Below are 15,190 nucleotides of genomic sequence, written 5' to 3'. Positions count from 1 at the left end.
TGCCTTGAAATAATGATTGAACATATACATATTAGTCCCTGCAGTCTTGTCAATGGCATCTCGACAGGTCGGGATACTTGCCAAATACGCGTTGTCAGCTTACTGGTGACCTCAATTATGCCCAGCTCGTTTGCCATACCTAGTTCGCCGCTCAGCGTTGCAAGCAAAAATCGGCATGCTCTACGACCAAGCTAAGTAGGAACTGTTTGTTTGTGGTCATGTGTCCGCAGGGGCATATAAAGAGAGCAATCTGTATCTCATTGCTTCCTCCTCCTTACATATCACAGCTGTTATATACACCTATTATATATAAGCATCTATCATATATAGACGAGCCAGAAACTCGAATTTTGTTACCTAAATGATAATGTCTGATGCCTCCTCTCACAAGACCAGGCATAATTTGTTTGCTCATCTCTCCACGATGAAGTCGAAAAGTATCGAACACCAAAGCTACAACACTGGCTAATATCGCCCACACCGAAACAGGACCAAGAAGGCACTGTCCAACACGCGTGGTCAGAAGAAAATATGTACCGATATATAATACCTGGACGTGAATGGTTTCAAGCTCACTAAATTGATATAGGTCAACTCACAAGACACTTCCCAGGGCCGGAGATATAAGGCGTTACACCTAGGAATCCACGGAGACAGTGCGTCACAAGTGAACCTCCTTCTTTTACCTCTATGATGGAGGTTCAATATGACAACTTGGAGGTTTGGATACGGGATCCCTCAGCCTGGTGCCCACGAACTAGATGAAAGACACTCTTAGGGGGGCTGACCACGATGGTATCGATTAGCAGCCCAGCTACCCCGTGTTGATCCCTCCGTTTGCCTGAAAGATCTGGATCTGCTTGGCTGCAGGGATATTGATCTTGAGTATGATCGATACACGCTGGCTTAGGTCTCGGAGATCATGAGCTAGCACCTGATTGCTGGAAATGGGTGCTTGAGTAGCATGCTATTGATTTTGGCAATGAATCAACTGCCGCCTGAAGTTCGATGAGCTCCAAAGAACACGTTATTTCTCTGTTAGATGATCTCACGGCTCATTCTCCGTGTGTTCTAATGGGTTTTCTGGCTTGCAATGGTTTCCTGGTTTCTGGTTATGTCTCTGGATTTTGGTTGTTGATGCGGTCTTTTATGCTTTTCTGAGTTACTCGCGACGACACCAGCCTTCGTTGCTTAAGCTTAAGGCCTTCCAATTACACCATGCTTGCGTGCGGTGATTCAAAATTAGACATGAATGTAGCTTTCCCATCAACGATTGAGATTTAAAAATTGGTGGCCGTGTATGAAGTTAGAAGTAATGAGGTATCTGTGGTCATGATCAGGATGTCTGGCAATATATATTTGAGAAAATTGACATCATAACCACGTTAGAAAGCTTTTTCATCTCGCTCTTCCACCTGGGTCAGATTACGGGGTTCGTTTGAGCTTCAGGAGATCCATGGATGAATTAATCAAATTTGTAGGGATGTCCCTTCTCAACTGCAGCAGCAGTACATTACTTGGGGCTTATGCTATTTCAATATAATAATCAATATCATGGCGCCAGTGTTTAGCCTAGAGGTGCTAGATGACATGTACGAGGAGTGGAACTAGATGAGCAAGTAAGTAATCAGATATTGTGTTCACCTTCACTTGGCTCTGCGTGGGTTTTCGAGTGTTTGGTCCCGTGTGTCCTTCGGTCTGAAGTTTGACGTGCCCCAAGACTGGCATACGCCTAGGTATGATTGAGCTTATGAATAAGCTGGTAAGGACATAAATGTAAAATGACCACTTATTGGATTACCAATTCCACACCGGTACTGAAATGGGCGGACGTGGTGGATAGGAGCTCGTCGGAGCTTGCACTCAATGTCTGGCTTCAAGAGAAAGCTTAGAGCACATCGGATGTGACCGGTTATGCCAATTTCCTGCCACGGCTAGGATTTATCACAAGGGCAAGACAGAGTATTTCAGGAAAATACTAGTCGTGGAGTCAGAAGCTACTCTAGAGTATGGACGTACCATTAAGTATTGATAGACTATTGAGACAAGTCCATGGTACGGATGACGACAATCCGTCCCATGTCCCAGCACGCGAATTACCTGGCAATTAAGCAGCATGTGTACTATGAGTGACCCCTTTTCAGTCAAAATCTGCCCCCCTTTTCATAGATAGCTTCTCTAGCTCGAAATCTCTGCATGGATAAACCCTAACGCGTGCCGCGACCCAAAAAGCACCGTGACGATATTACATGCCCAAAGGGAAAGTCCTGACCAATCGTTAGAGCGCGGTCCCTCCACACTAGACCAAATCAGGTGACCCACTCCACCCCTGAGCTTTTTTTTTTTCTTCTTCTTCCGCCGCGTTATTATTTTTTCTTCTCTTCTCCCCCACCATTCCTTTCCTTTTTTTATTTCTTTTTTGTTTGTGATACCCCTCTCATATTGAGCTGTTTGTCTAGCGACAAGCTGCTCATCACTGTCCCGCTGCTTTCTCTCTGATAAAGCGGCAGCTTGGGACGAAAACTTGTGATTGAAAGGAAAAGTTTTTTTGTGATACGATACCCTCATATTCCATCAATATGGATCAGCAACGATTCCTGCAGCAATTGCAGATTGTTCTCGACCGTATGTACCTCCGAATGATAGGTCGTTCATGCAGCAGCATATAGGGCAAATCTTTTTCCTATTCAAGAATTTTCAGCTGACCCTTGCTTTCCAGCCTCCCAGGGCAACGTTAAGGAAGCGACCGGCGTCCTGCAGAAGGAATTCTACAGCCAGCCCGAGTCTCTTGTCCTCCTCATCCAGATCGCCACCGCTCACGATGACTCTAACCTCCGTCAGCTCGCCGCTGTCGAGTCCCGATCCCTCGTTGCGAAGCACTGGTTGAAGGTGGGCAATGAGCAGAAGCCTCAGGTCCGCGAGCAGCTGCTCCGCTCTACCATGGGCGAGAGCTCCTCGCTGGTCCGTCACTCCATTGCTCGCATCATCTCCGCTATCGCTAAGATTGATCTGAACGATGGTGAGTGGGGTGATCTCCCCAACATCCTCCTCCGGGCTGCCGACAGCGGTAACCAGGATGAGCGTGCCGTTGCCATCTACATTCTCTTCACCATCCTCGAGACTCTGGGCGAGACCTTCGAGGAGAAGTTCCAGGATCTTTTCACCCTATTTGGCAAGACCATCCGCGATCCCGAGAGCGCCGAGGTTCGGATCAACACCCTGCTCGCTCTGAGCAAGCTTGCCATGTACATTGAGCCCGAGCTTCACGCCGGCCCCGTCAAGGCATTCCAGGACATGGTCCCCTCTATGGTTGCTGTGCTCAAGGATGCCATTGACCAGGGTGAGGATGACCAGATCATGCAGGCCTTCGAGGTCTTCCAGACCCTTCTTGGCTGTGACTCCGCCTTGTTGAACGTCCACCTCAAGGACCTTGTCATGTTCATGAATGAGCTGTCCGCCAACACCGAGGCCGACGAGGATGTTCGCACCCAGGCTATCAGCTTCCTTATGCAGTGCATCCAGTACCGCAAGGTCAAGATCCAGGGTCTGCGCGTTGGTGAGCAGCTTACTCGCACTGCTCTGCACATTGTCACCGAGCTCGACGACGACTCGGCTGCCGATGATGAGATCACCGCCCCCCGCTCCGCTCTGGCCTTCCTTGATTTGCTCTCTCAGAGCCTTCCTCCCAGCCAGGTCGTTGTTCCCCTGCTCCAGGCTCTTGGCCAGTACTTCAACAACTCTGACCCCAACTACCGTCGTGCCGGTATCCTGGCTCTCGGCATGTGTGTTGAGGGTGCCCCTGACTTCATCAGCACCCAGATGAAGGACATCTTCCCCATGGTCTTGCAGCTCCTTGCCGATGGAGAGTACAAGGTCCGCATGGCTTCCTTGCACACCGTCGCTCGTCTGGCCGACGATCTTGCTGAGGACCTCTCTGCTGAGCACCAGGCCCTCATGCCCTTGCTCTTCCAGAACTTGGCCAGTGCCATGCAAGAGTACAAGGGTGAGGAGGAGGGCCCTATCGTTGATATCCTTAAGGCTGGTATCAGCGCTGTGGATGCTGTCGTTGATGGTCTCGATGAGAAGGATGTTGCTCCCTACCAGTCTGAGCTCGTCCCCATCCTCCACAACCTCTTCAAGCACCCCGACTTCAAGATCAAGTCCCTTGCTGCCGGTGCTCTTGGATCTCTCGCTTCCTCTGCCAGTGATTCTTTCCTCCCATTCTTCGATGAGTCCATGCACCTTCTGCAGGAGTTCGCCGCTGTCAAGGATAGCGAAGCTGAGCTCGACCTTCGCGCTAGTGTCACTGACGCCATGGGCGAGATGGCTGCTGCTGCTGGCCCCGAGCGCTACCAGCCTTACGTGGAGCCTTTGATGCGCGCCACTGAGGAGGCTCTGAACCTTGGCCACTCCCGCCTGAAGGAGAGCACCTACATCTTCTGGGGTGCCATGGCCAAGGTCTACGGCGAGCACTTCTCTCCCTTCCTTCAGGGTGCTGTCAACGGTCTCTTCGCCTGTATCGAGCAGGACGAGACTGAGCTTGATGTCGCCCTTGGCGAGGCTGCTAAGGACCTCGTTGGCCAGGAGGTGACCGTTGCCGGCCGCAAGGTCAAGGTTGCCAGCGCTGACGATGATGATGAGTTCGAGGGCGAGATCGAGGATATCGAGATCGGCGACGATGAGGATGATTGGGATGACATCACCGCCACCACTCCTCTCGCTCTTGAGAAGGAGATCGCCGTTGAGGTTATTGGTGACCTTGTTACCCACACCCGCAGCTCCTTCTTGCCCTACTTCGAGAAGACCATTGAGCAGGTCATGCCCTTGGCCGACCACCACTACGAGGGTGTTCGCAAGAGTACCATCAGCACCCTCCACCGCTCCTACGCCATGCTGTTCGCTATTGCCGAGGAGAACGGCCAGATGGCCAAGTGGCAGCCTGGTCTTCCCTTGCAGGTCCAGCCTGCCAAGGAGGTCCAGAAGTTCGGTGAGATCCTCATGACTGCCACTATCAAGATGTGGACTGAGGAAGAGGACCGGTACGTTTCATTATTTTCTTTATTATCCTGCCCTCGTAGTCCCACATCCCTGTTGGATGATTATATCTATCGCTTAACCCAGCTCACTTTGACGTGCCAAAGTGCACGCGTGATGTGAACCGCGTTTATCACGAATGACACCAACACATACCCTCATTGCTATCTTATTGGATGATATTTGGCGCGCATTTGCTAACATATCCATCTTAGTGCTACCGTCGCGGACATTAACCGCAACATGGCCGAGAACCTGCGCTTCTGCGGTCCCGCCCTCATCGCCGATGAGAGCGTTCTCACCAACGTTATCCACCAGATCACCGACATCATCAGCAAGAAGCACCCTTGCCAGATGGAGTTCGAGGATGAGGAGGAAACCGATGGTCCAGATGAGACCTCCGAGTTCGACTGGGTCGTCGTTGACACTGCCCTCGATGTCGTCTCTGGCATGGCTACTGCCCTTGGCGCCAGCTTCGTTGAGCTGTGGAAGGTGTTCGAGAAGACCATCCTCCGCTACGCCAGCTCCAGCGAGTCTCTTGAGCGTGCTACCGCTGTCGGTGTTCTCGCTGAGTGCATCAACGGAATGGGCGCTGCCGTCACCCCCCTGACCTCTACCCTCCTTAAGCTGCTGCTGCACCGTCTTGGTGACGAGGACCCCCAGACCCGCTCCAACGCTGCCTACGCTGTTGGTCGCCTGGTTGAGCACTCCGAGGCTGCTGACGAGATGGCCAAGGCCTACCCCACCATCCTCAGCCGTCTTGAGCAGTGCCTCCAGATGGACGTTTCCCGCCTCCAGGACAACGCCACTGGCTGTGTCTCCCGTATGATCCTCCGCAACCGCGAGGCTGTCCCCACCAAGGACGTTCTGCCCGTCCTGGTGAACATCCTTCCCCTCAAGAACGACTATGAGGAGAACGACCCCTTGTACCGCATGATCTGCCAGCTTTACAAGTGGGAGGATGCTACCATCCGCGAACTCACCCCTCGTCTTCTGCCCGTCTTCCAGGCTGTTCTTGCCGACGAGGACCAGCTTGAGGATGAGCGCCGCGCCGAGCTCATTGAGCTCGTCAAGTGGCTTAACCAGATGCAGCCTGGCTCTGCCCCCTGGGCTGAGCAGCTGTAAATCTGCACATGACGTATTTGATGACTTTCTGGAATGGTAATAGACGGATGATTTGATGTGGAATTCCCCGAGATGACTAGACGATACCCCGTCTCCGCGGCAATACCCGCGATGAATGATGAAACACAAAAAGTGCTTGCTGTATATAGTTCAATTGATTTACAATATTCTTGTACTTGTTCTCCCGTATTGATCTAGTAGTTACATCCCCTAAACGCTGCTTGGAAGCATGGTAATGGTCTACCTCCTTGCCAAACGCTGTTCAGGTATGGATCTTAGGATCTAGGCACTGCTGCTTGAAACTATCTCCCTGCGCAACAAGCAAGGCGACTCATGTGAATGCACGTAAGAACATTCAGTATACACTGTTATCTTCACTTGATAGATGCTTCTCCGATACGCAGACTAAGATTACTGAATTCCCTTCCACGCACTTGATGTTAACATATTCAGTTAATTCATTAGCTACCTCGCGATCACATTATCTAATAACAATGGTAAAGACTCCTATAACATGAACATGTGCATAAAACCAACTCCATGCAAAATACACAACAAAAACAAAAACCACCTTAAATCAAAGCAAAAACAGTAGGGATATAATATTCGTCAAGACCTCCCATCATCAAGGCCACAAGGTCTGCAAAAGTTCCAAATCCTGCGCAACGGCCGGACTATGTCTTGCACAGTCCTCCAAGAACCGCATCATCTCGTCGTTCCACCGTTCCCAGCCTGGTGGTAGTGTTTCACGCACACGGGGACTGGGTGAGTGTGCGATGCAATAGAACAGGAGGATTTGGCCGAAGAACCTATATTTGTTAACAAAAGTTGCCCTAGAGGAACGAAGGAGAAAGGAAAATGAGAGGGGAGGGCAAACTTACTGCGAACAAAAAGCGAATTTAATCGGGATACAACTCTTCATCTTCCGGAAGATTCCTTGCGTAACTGGCCAGTCCATTGCATGCCGAAGGCCACTTTTGATTTGTTCGATATCGTCGTCTGTGAGTTTATTCGGGATTCGTAATGCCTTGTAAAGGTATGGACGGCCGATATGGAACTGTGCGATCATGTATCGTCCACGAAGCATTGCATCTGTTACCGCTAGTGCAGGCGATAGCGGACGATTAGGATCAGCTGGTCTAGGCGATGATATCACGTGTGGAGAAGCAGGTGTTGAAGGCGATGGGTGATGTATTGAAGGAGATGGGTGGTGCATTGTGTGGTCTCCAGGTGTTGAATGTGAGGGTGGAAGACCTGTATCGGGAAATTGGATAGCGGGTGGGAGGTTGTTGCGCCATTGTTCGAGTTGGTGACGAAGTTCGGCGTTGACAGCGGGCAACGGGATGGATCCGGAATCAGCTGTAGGGTGTTAGATATACTATACGTTTTTGCGGAGGGTCTGGGCTGGGCACTTACAGTAGAAGTAGAGGGAGTGTCGGATGCGGGTTAGGATGATTCGGTGTGCGACTTGGGCGAGGAAGTGGTATTGGAAGTAGGAGTCGTCGACTACGTTGGATAATGGGTAGCGATTCGCTCCGTAGCCTGTTGCAGCGAAACCGATGAATTTTGGAATCGGGACTTTCTCTTCTAGTCGGGAGAGACCACTTGGTGGGAGGTGGAGTTCTTGCACGAGAATAGTTTCGTTCATTAAGCAGTTCCAGTAGACGCGAGATTTCATGTCGCCTTCCCATTCGTCGTAGTTAACGTCGTGGCTAGCAGGGTTAGATGGAAGTTCTGGTGGAAGTTCTCACGGGTGCGCTTACTTCGTTAACATTGACAAGCAACACGTGGCGGCACGGTGAATCATTGCCCAGGCGTCCATTGGACGAAGGATTTGACTATAATATACACTGTACCGAGTTAGTAACGGATTTGATGATTTGTAGGGAAAGGGTCCACCCACGAGGAAAGTAGATAGAATTGACAACTCTGGATATCATTGTCACACATCAAGAATCCAATACGCCGACGCGCCTCATTGAAGAAGCGCAGACCAGGCTGTTCTTCGAAGACAACATTCATCCACTCCGGTGCTTCAAAGCGATGACTCGTAGCTCCAGGAAGCGGGTAATTTCCTTCTTGGTGTGCGAGCACAGCCTGACAGCCCAGCGCCATCACGGTTAGAACGATACAGCTTTCCATCGAATATCCGAACCCACTTTCAAGGGCCGAGCCAACAGTGAAAGAGAAGAAGTAGCTTTTATCCATTATGGGAGTAAACGGATTGAACACGCTAAAGAACGCATCTGCAAGACCCTTAATCATGGATAAGGGCACCAATTCGAGCCATTGCTCTCCCGCATGCAGAGGATAAGGCGTGGTGAACATAGGCAACGGTCGGCGAGTGGATTCCAATTCGACCACATAATTCTTGCCTAGTGTTTCGTAGGCTGCGAGCAACTGCTTGGGAAGAATGCTTCGTGCACCGGGCCACACGATGACCCCGTGTTGACTGAATGAAATTGAGATACGACCCGATGGATCGGGGGCGGATTGATTGTCTTCCCAATCAAAGTCATCCTCCTCCCGTGCTGGTGTGAAGGAAGATGACATAGCTGCGATGCGGCGATTTTCGCCAACAGCAGGCGATGCATGCGTCTCCTGCGCGACATCTGAGACCCGGCGCATTTGACTCCGGAATGATTGAAGATCACTCATAATGGAAGTCGGAATATTCTCCAACTTAGTCTCCAGCCGATGCAGAGTACTCATGATCATCGTGAGAGACTGATCGCGTCTGTATAATATTAGTCAAAAGTGTTCCATTTATAGTCGTAAAAATGGAGCGTACTTTGATGATTTGCGCTCATTATAAACACAATCCAGACCCAGGGACTTGCACAGTCCACATTTGGGGCGCGACTCGTCGCATCTTGTCTTCTTCAACCGACAAGTCTCACAGGCCTATGAAAGTTAGTAGGCGGTTAATTTATGGTATCGCGATCCAATAAGATCGCGTTGAGGCCAATACATACCACTGTGGCAATGAAGTTCCGAGGCTTCTTAGACGAGGTCGTGCTGGGCTCCTGGTCATCGCCCGGCGAAAGCAGATCGTGGATGGCGAGCAGGCCATTGCTATCTGTTTCGGGTGCCTGGCTTTCCCTGGACTCCTCGAATGAGCGCTTGCTCATCGTGCATTATGGAGTCGCGTGCTGTGCGCGTCGTGACTCCCTCGATATTGAGAAAATACGCCAATGCCGACCTTTTTTTTGTCGCAAGTGGGGCGTTTCAGCGTATCCACCAATGGGAGGTGGTAGCGCGTGTGAATCATCTTTGTCTCGGCTTTCCTCGGTGGATCAGCCTGAACTATGGAAATAAGCATTAAATACGTCAATGATTTATCTATGGCGTTGATTGAAGCTTGTTGGAGGTCCTAGGTGGTTTCTATAGAACCTATCTATACTGAGATCTTCCATACTCAATGTATAGCGGGTATCTCCACGCCACATCTTTCAGCATATCATTATTCTTGAATTGTCCAGGTCATTTGTGTCAAAGCACTAGGGTATAGGGCTGAGAAAGACAGAAAGAGATAACTTTAGTCAAAGAAAAATCAAGGTCAGAAGGATATTGAGGCAACGTTGGTTCTTCAGTGTTGAAAACGTATCATATCACATACGAATGTCCTGATTTCGGGGACTTCGGATACCGTGGCTCAATATCGAAACCGAGATTAACAGAATGAATAATAAACTTAGACGGAACTTCTGGTCTCTACATTCAATAAATAACAGCCGAAAGGCGATGGCAATATACTATGTGCAGTGGCAGGGACCTGTCGGTGATCACGCAGAATTCTACCATGTGTGACCCCCTTGCAGTTGGGTAGAAGTGGTTTGCAAAATTACTTTTTTTTTTGTTTCTCTAATACGAACAGGCTGGTTTCGAACATCCAGTAGGTTTTATCTCAAGTTTGACAAAATCGTCATAACAGGGGGGATGGTGGGGGATTCCTTGAGGAAGAAAATGAGGCTATTCTCATCTACCGCATGGCCTCCAAATTACAATCAATACAACTCTTAGAACTCTGTTCACCCCGAGATGTATTAGTCGTGTTTGTAGTCCAGTATGATAGCTTTGTAAGTACTACTCTCGTATCTCAAAGTGCTATCAAATGCTGCTTGACGCAAATAGAAAATAGAACAGGTGCTCAGGTCAGATGGCGCCATCATACAGTAGGTGGCGACCAGGGTCCCCAGTACAGTATGTATCTACGGAACTGTACAACGTACAACTCTGCACCAATCATTTCGAGACCAGACCTGCAGGATAAAAAGGCTAGGACGAACTGCACAAAGTACCGATGAATCTGAATACTGCCACAAAGCCATACCTATCTTATAACCCAGCGCACATCACCACATGAATCATCGCACATCATCAGGGCGTCCCCTTACTATACAGAAGATCAAGGTCCCACAAAAGATAAGTAGCTTTTTCGATCTCACAAGACTCCCCGGTTACGGCGAGGCGTTCGATCACGCCTCCACGAATCACAGGCCACGATGTGCCCATGCCGCGTAGATCATTCAGGTGTATGGCCCACCACCTAAAAAAGAAAGCAATCATTCCGACTCCATACATCGCATGTGCCCTCTTGTCCATGCGAAAAATGGCAATCAGCAGTTGAGCCGGCGAATAGAAGTGAAAATTTGGTGGTGGGTGGACACCGGAAGATGGCCGCCCGCAAAAGGGGCATCCGTCAGCCCAAGGGGTATATAACGTATTGCCCATATTCCTTGAAATCCCCCCAGATTTGACGTTCAAGCATAAAATCCTGTCACGCGACCGGCTGTGCTTTCTCGAGGTCATGTATAAGGTGTTATTGGCGACTTTGGCCTTAAGTGGTCTTTCTATTGCACGCCCGGACGTGTTTTTAATCCGACATGGCGAAAAACCCAAGGAGGGCAACGGGCTTGACGAAGATGGGCTGGATCGAGCACAGTGCATTCGACATGTCTTTGGCGAGCATTCAGACTATAATATCGGGCTAATTCTGGCTCAGAAGCCTAAGAAGAGTGAGTTGCCTCGAAAAAGTTTGCAGCTTATCCAAGTCAAATGTCATCACGGCACTACAGACTTTAATCTCGAATTTAATACTAACCAAATCTGGTTTCAACAGACGGAAAAAGACGTCGACCCTACGAAACCGTTAAACCACTTGCCAAAGACCTGGGAATGAAGGTTGACTTATCGTGCAATCGTGATGATTCAAATTGTGTCAAGAAGGCCATTGCAAATTATGACGGAAAAGGAAATATTTTAATATGCTGGGAACATCATCGAATGACAGACCTTGTGGAAGCGCTTGGGTATGAGGATGCACCACAATACCCAGAAGATCGGTAAGTGCTCCACCACGAAGTGTGTGAGAGATGGACTGTCCCTGACTAGAAAATGAACAGGTTCGACCTAATATGGAGTGACCCATTTCCCTACACGAGAATCACGAATATAAAAAGTGAGAAATGTGTTGGTCTGGATTGGATGCCGGAGGACTTATAATATGGATGAATGAATGCATTACGAAGAGCTTAGAGTTCAGTGGGTATCTTCAACGACCTATATCTATCATTACCGGTGTTACCCCTGCATTACTCTGTATTTAGCGAGGCATTTACCATGGGTTTCTATACATTACATTATATATATTGCGGGTGCAGCCGCGGACTACGAATTTCCCTGGAATAGCCGGGAACTGCCGGGCCAGAGGAAACCGCGAAATATATTCAAGTCGCGATGAACGTTACCCAATTGGTTTATGAAGATCATTTATTGAACAATATTACACAATAAAAGATAAGAAATCAATCTTTTGAGCCAAATATTGCTCGTCATCTTCAAGTATCATCAAATCATACTAGAGTCGCTATTTACACAAACATTTCAATTCCCCGTATTCAAGCCTTGTTGGGATTCCTAAAGTGGCGCTTCAATGGTGTCCAACTGTGATCATTGTACTCCTCCTGAACCTTCTGGCAGGTCTTCAGACCCCACTCAGAGACACCAACCATCAAAGCACTATATCCCATATTAGTACAATTCAATTGATGTGACCAGGATTCAAAAACATACCTCTCAAACATAAATGCCATGCTACCATCACCAACCTTCATCGGCTTAAGCTCCGCATTACTAGCACCCTCAAATGCACTCGCGTCTGGACCATGCGCACTCATGACATTGTGCAAGCTAGCTCCAGCAGGCTGGAACCCGCCTCCCGTCTTTGCATCGTAGTTACCAGCAATCAAGCCCATGAACTCCGACATGGTGTTACGGTGATACCATGGTGGACGGAAAGTATTTTCTTGAACCAACCAGCGAGGCGGGAAGATGACGAAGTCTGCAATGGCTGTGCCAACATGGTCGGAGGGACCAGTGAGGACAGTGAAGATCGAGGGGTCAGGATGATCAAACGAGATCGAGCCAATGGTGTTGAATCGGCCTAGATCGTACTTGTAGGGGTAGTAATTTCCGTGCCAGGCGACGATATCAAAAGGTGTGTGGTCCTGGCGAGCGGAGTACAGCGAGTTGGCGAATTTGCTGTAGAGCTTATATTCGGTTGGTTCTTCCTCGTCATCAAATGCTGCAACAGGGGCTTGGAAGTCGCGTGCATTGGCAAGACAGTTGGAGCCGATGGGACCCAGTTCGGGGAGCTGGTAGTGACCTTGGTATAGCTCACAGATGTAGCCACGGACAGGGCCATCGGGGAGAGTGACACGGTATCTATGGGAATATTAGACAAGGTCGAGCCTGTGGGTTGAAATGGCTCTTACCGGATACCGCGAGGAATCACACAGATCTCATTCGGGCGCAGGATTATGCGGCCCAACTCTGTCTGAATGTCCAATACTCCGTGTTGCGGCACGATGAGGAAATCTCCATCGGCTGAGTAGAAGGCCTCTTTGCCCATGTCCTTGCCTGCGGCGTAGAGTAAGATACCCAATCCTTGCTTCAAGGTCGGGTCACCGGCTCCAGCGACCAAGTGCAGGCCATGGACCCAGTCGACCTTCTCGTCCAAGTCGAAGGGGTTCCATCGAAGCTGGTTAGGGATATGGTGTAGTTTATGGGTCTCGGTAGTCATGCGGGTGTGGTATGAATCATGCTCTTCGGCGACAAAATTCTCGTGTGCTGCCGCGGGGATAATGCGGTAGACCCAGGTCTGCTTGTTTTCATGGCGGGGTGCGGTGAAGGCAGTTCCCGACAATTTCTCGGCATATAGACCATATGGAGCTTTCTGGGGAGAGTTGTGACCGATCGGCAAAGCTCCCTCAATGGCTTCAGACCTTAGGATGATATTAATACCTGCGTATTTAAATCTGTAATTAAAGACTCACTCGTGGTGGGAGTCGAAGCCAGTCTGGTAAGCGTATGGATCAGGGTGTGAGAAGTTGGTGACGGGCATGATGGCGGTGAGGTCGAAAGATTTGAATGACAAGAGACCGACAAGACGAGCCTTTGTATTGTCTCGACCGAGGGTAATTCAAGCACCGTCTGATTGCAGAGAGAAAACAACTCCGCGATTATCCTTGCGTCATTCGCATTTACTTCCGCGCTTGGATGCGGGGACGGAGCAATTCCGCTCATGCCGGAACCACGACCGAGGGGCAAGCTGCGCGAAAACAGTTAAGTTGGACAATTCGCAGACTAGAACTTTGTTTTGCATCTTTCTCTTATTTCACAATTCATCATGGCTTCCTGGCTTTCAATCCCCAAGAACTCGCCGTTCTCTTTGGCAAACATCCCGTTCGGCATCATCTCCGCCTCCTCATCTAAAGTACCCGCCATCGCGATCGGTGACTATGCTTTGGATCTAAACGCATTTGCTTCTTCCGGAGGCTTCTCTCAATTGCCTTCCATCCAGCAACATCTGAGTGTATTCAACCAATCCACCCTCAACGCCTTCGCCGAACTGGGTCGTCCTGTGCACCGTCAGGTCCGCGAGTACTTGCAGAATGTTTTCCGCGCCGATACCCAGTATCCCCAGGTCCTTAAGGATAACGCTGCTCTGCAGAAGTCCGCTCTCATTCCCCGCTCAGAAGTGACCAACCACGTCCCCATGCAAATTGGCGACTACACCGATTTCTACGCTGGATTGAACCACGCCTACAACATTGGAGTCCTCTTCCGCGGAAAGGATAACGCTTTGCAGCCCAACTATAAGCACCTGCCTGTCGCTTACCACGGACGTGCCTCGTCTGTCGTCCCCTCCGGTACCCCTCTGCACCGCCCGAGCGGTCAGATCCTCGCTAACCCAACCGCCGACCCTAAGATCCCCACCTTCTCTCCCTGCAAGAAGTTGGATATCGAGCTAGAGTTGGCTGCTTTTATCAGCAAGCCCAATGAGCTGGGTAAGCCTGTCTCCATCGACGAGGCTGAGGACCACATCTTCGGTCTTGTTCTGATGAATGACTGGTCTGCTCGTGATATCCAAGCCTGGGAGTACGTTCCCCTGGGACCTTTCAATGCTAAGAACTTCGGTACTACCATTACTCCCTGGGTCGTCCTAATTGATGCTCTCGAGCCATTCCGCGCCCAAGGTATTGAGCCTGGAAACCGCGATGGTCTCCTCCCTTACCTCCGTGAGAAGCGTGCCGAGACTGCCTACGAGATCCCGCTTGAGGTCGAGGTCACAAACAAGGGTGGCCAGCCCACTATCATCTCCAACAGCAACGCTCGCAACCTTCTCTACTCATTTCCACAAATGGTTGCTCACCACACTATCACTGGTTGCAACTTGAGATCGGGAGACTTGTTGGGCTCTGGTACTATTTCCGGTACTGAGCCTAAGACCCAGGGCAGTTTCTTGGAGCAGACCAATGGCAAGACTGCAATCAAGCTTGCTGATGGCTCTGAGCGTATGTTCCTTGAGGACGGAGACACTGTTGTTCTTCGGGGTCTTGCCGGTACGGAGGGCAGCTATGTTGGCTTTGGCGACTGCACAGGCACTATTCTGCCCCCGGTCTCGTTCTAAAGCAATATGAAACAAAAATAAAAGAATAGGATCTGGAATGATGACTATGTTTATAAC

The 15,190-nt window shown here is 49.8% G+C and overlaps 5 protein-coding genes across 5 annotated transcripts; 3 read left to right on the top strand and 2 right to left on the bottom strand.

The window, feature by feature from the left end:
* Nucleotides 1-2,579: 2,579 nt before the first annotated feature.
* N7503_009930 (putative importin beta-4 subunit) lies at nt 2,580-6,159 on the top strand (the record flags this gene model as incomplete). Its single annotated transcript, XM_057069476.1, has 3 exons — nt 2,580-2,625; nt 2,720-5,039; nt 5,250-6,159. 3 exons carry the CDS (start codon nt 2,580-2,582, stop codon nt 6,157-6,159), a joined length of 3,276 nt encoding a protein of 1,091 aa, XP_056916087.1.
* Nucleotides 6,160-6,729: 570 nt separating this feature from the next.
* Nucleotides 6,730-9,312, bottom strand: N7503_009929 (uncharacterized protein). The gene is made up of 7 exons (XM_057069475.1): nt 9,135-9,312; nt 8,951-9,063; nt 8,063-8,896; nt 7,923-8,009; nt 7,576-7,871; nt 7,041-7,518; nt 6,730-6,968 (listed from the first exon to the last, which is right to left on the bottom strand). The coding sequence occupies exons 1-7, from the start codon at nt 9,288-9,290 to the stop codon at nt 6,785-6,787; spliced, it is 2,148 nt and encodes a 715-aa protein (XP_056916086.1). The 5' UTR covers nt 9,291-9,312; the 3' UTR covers nt 6,730-6,784.
* A 1,657-nt stretch (nt 9,313-10,969) lies between these two features.
* N7503_009928 (phosphoglycerate mutase family protein) lies at nt 10,970-11,664 on the top strand (the record flags this gene model as incomplete). Its single annotated transcript, XM_057069474.1, has 3 exons — nt 10,970-11,177; nt 11,282-11,504; nt 11,565-11,664. The coding sequence occupies 3 exons, from the start codon at nt 10,970-10,972 to the stop codon at nt 11,662-11,664; spliced, it is 531 nt and encodes a 176-aa protein (XP_056916085.1).
* Nucleotides 11,665-12,059: 395 nt separating this feature from the next.
* Nucleotides 12,060-13,564, bottom strand: hmgA (putative homogentisate 1,2-dioxygenase (HmgA); the record flags this gene model as incomplete). Its single annotated transcript, XM_057069473.1, has 4 exons — nt 12,060-12,180; nt 12,235-12,885; nt 12,936-13,445; nt 13,497-13,564. 4 exons carry the CDS (start codon nt 13,562-13,564, stop codon nt 12,060-12,062), a joined length of 1,350 nt encoding a protein of 449 aa, XP_056916084.1.
* A 285-nt stretch (nt 13,565-13,849) lies between these two features.
* fahA (fumarylacetoacetate hydrolase FahA) lies at nt 13,850-15,133 on the top strand (the record flags this gene model as incomplete). The annotated part of the gene is made up of 1 exon (XM_057069472.1): nt 13,850-15,133. The coding sequence occupies one exon, from the start codon at nt 13,850-13,852 to the stop codon at nt 15,131-15,133; it is 1,284 nt and encodes a 427-aa protein (XP_056916083.1).
* Nucleotides 15,134-15,190: the final 57 nt, after the last annotated feature.

Source organism: Penicillium pulvis, assembly GCF_028828015.1.
Source record: "Penicillium pulvis strain IBT 33274 chromosome Unknown scaffold_8_segment0_segment0, whole genome shotgun sequence".
NCBI lineage: Eukaryota > Fungi > Ascomycota > Eurotiomycetes > Eurotiales > Aspergillaceae > Penicillium > Penicillium pulvis.
The sequence above is the reverse complement of the archived record's forward strand: the minus strand, read 5'-3'. Positions and strand labels throughout refer to the sequence as shown.

Excerpts from the sequence above, each read along its gene's own strand:
- N7503_009929 (XM_057069475.1), bottom strand. The coding sequence starts at position 9,290 with ATGAGCAAGCGCTCATTCGAGGAGTCCAGGGAAAGCCAGGCACCCGAA. Across the intron at positions 8,010-8,062 it reads CAATTCTATCTACTTTCCTC|TGTATATTATAGTCAAATCC; the intron begins GTGGGTGGACCC and ends AACTCGGTACAG. Across the intron at positions 6,969-7,040 it reads AAATTCGCTTTTTGTTCGCA|GTTCTTCGGCCAAATCCTCC; the intron begins GTAAGTTTGCCC and ends TAACAAATATAG.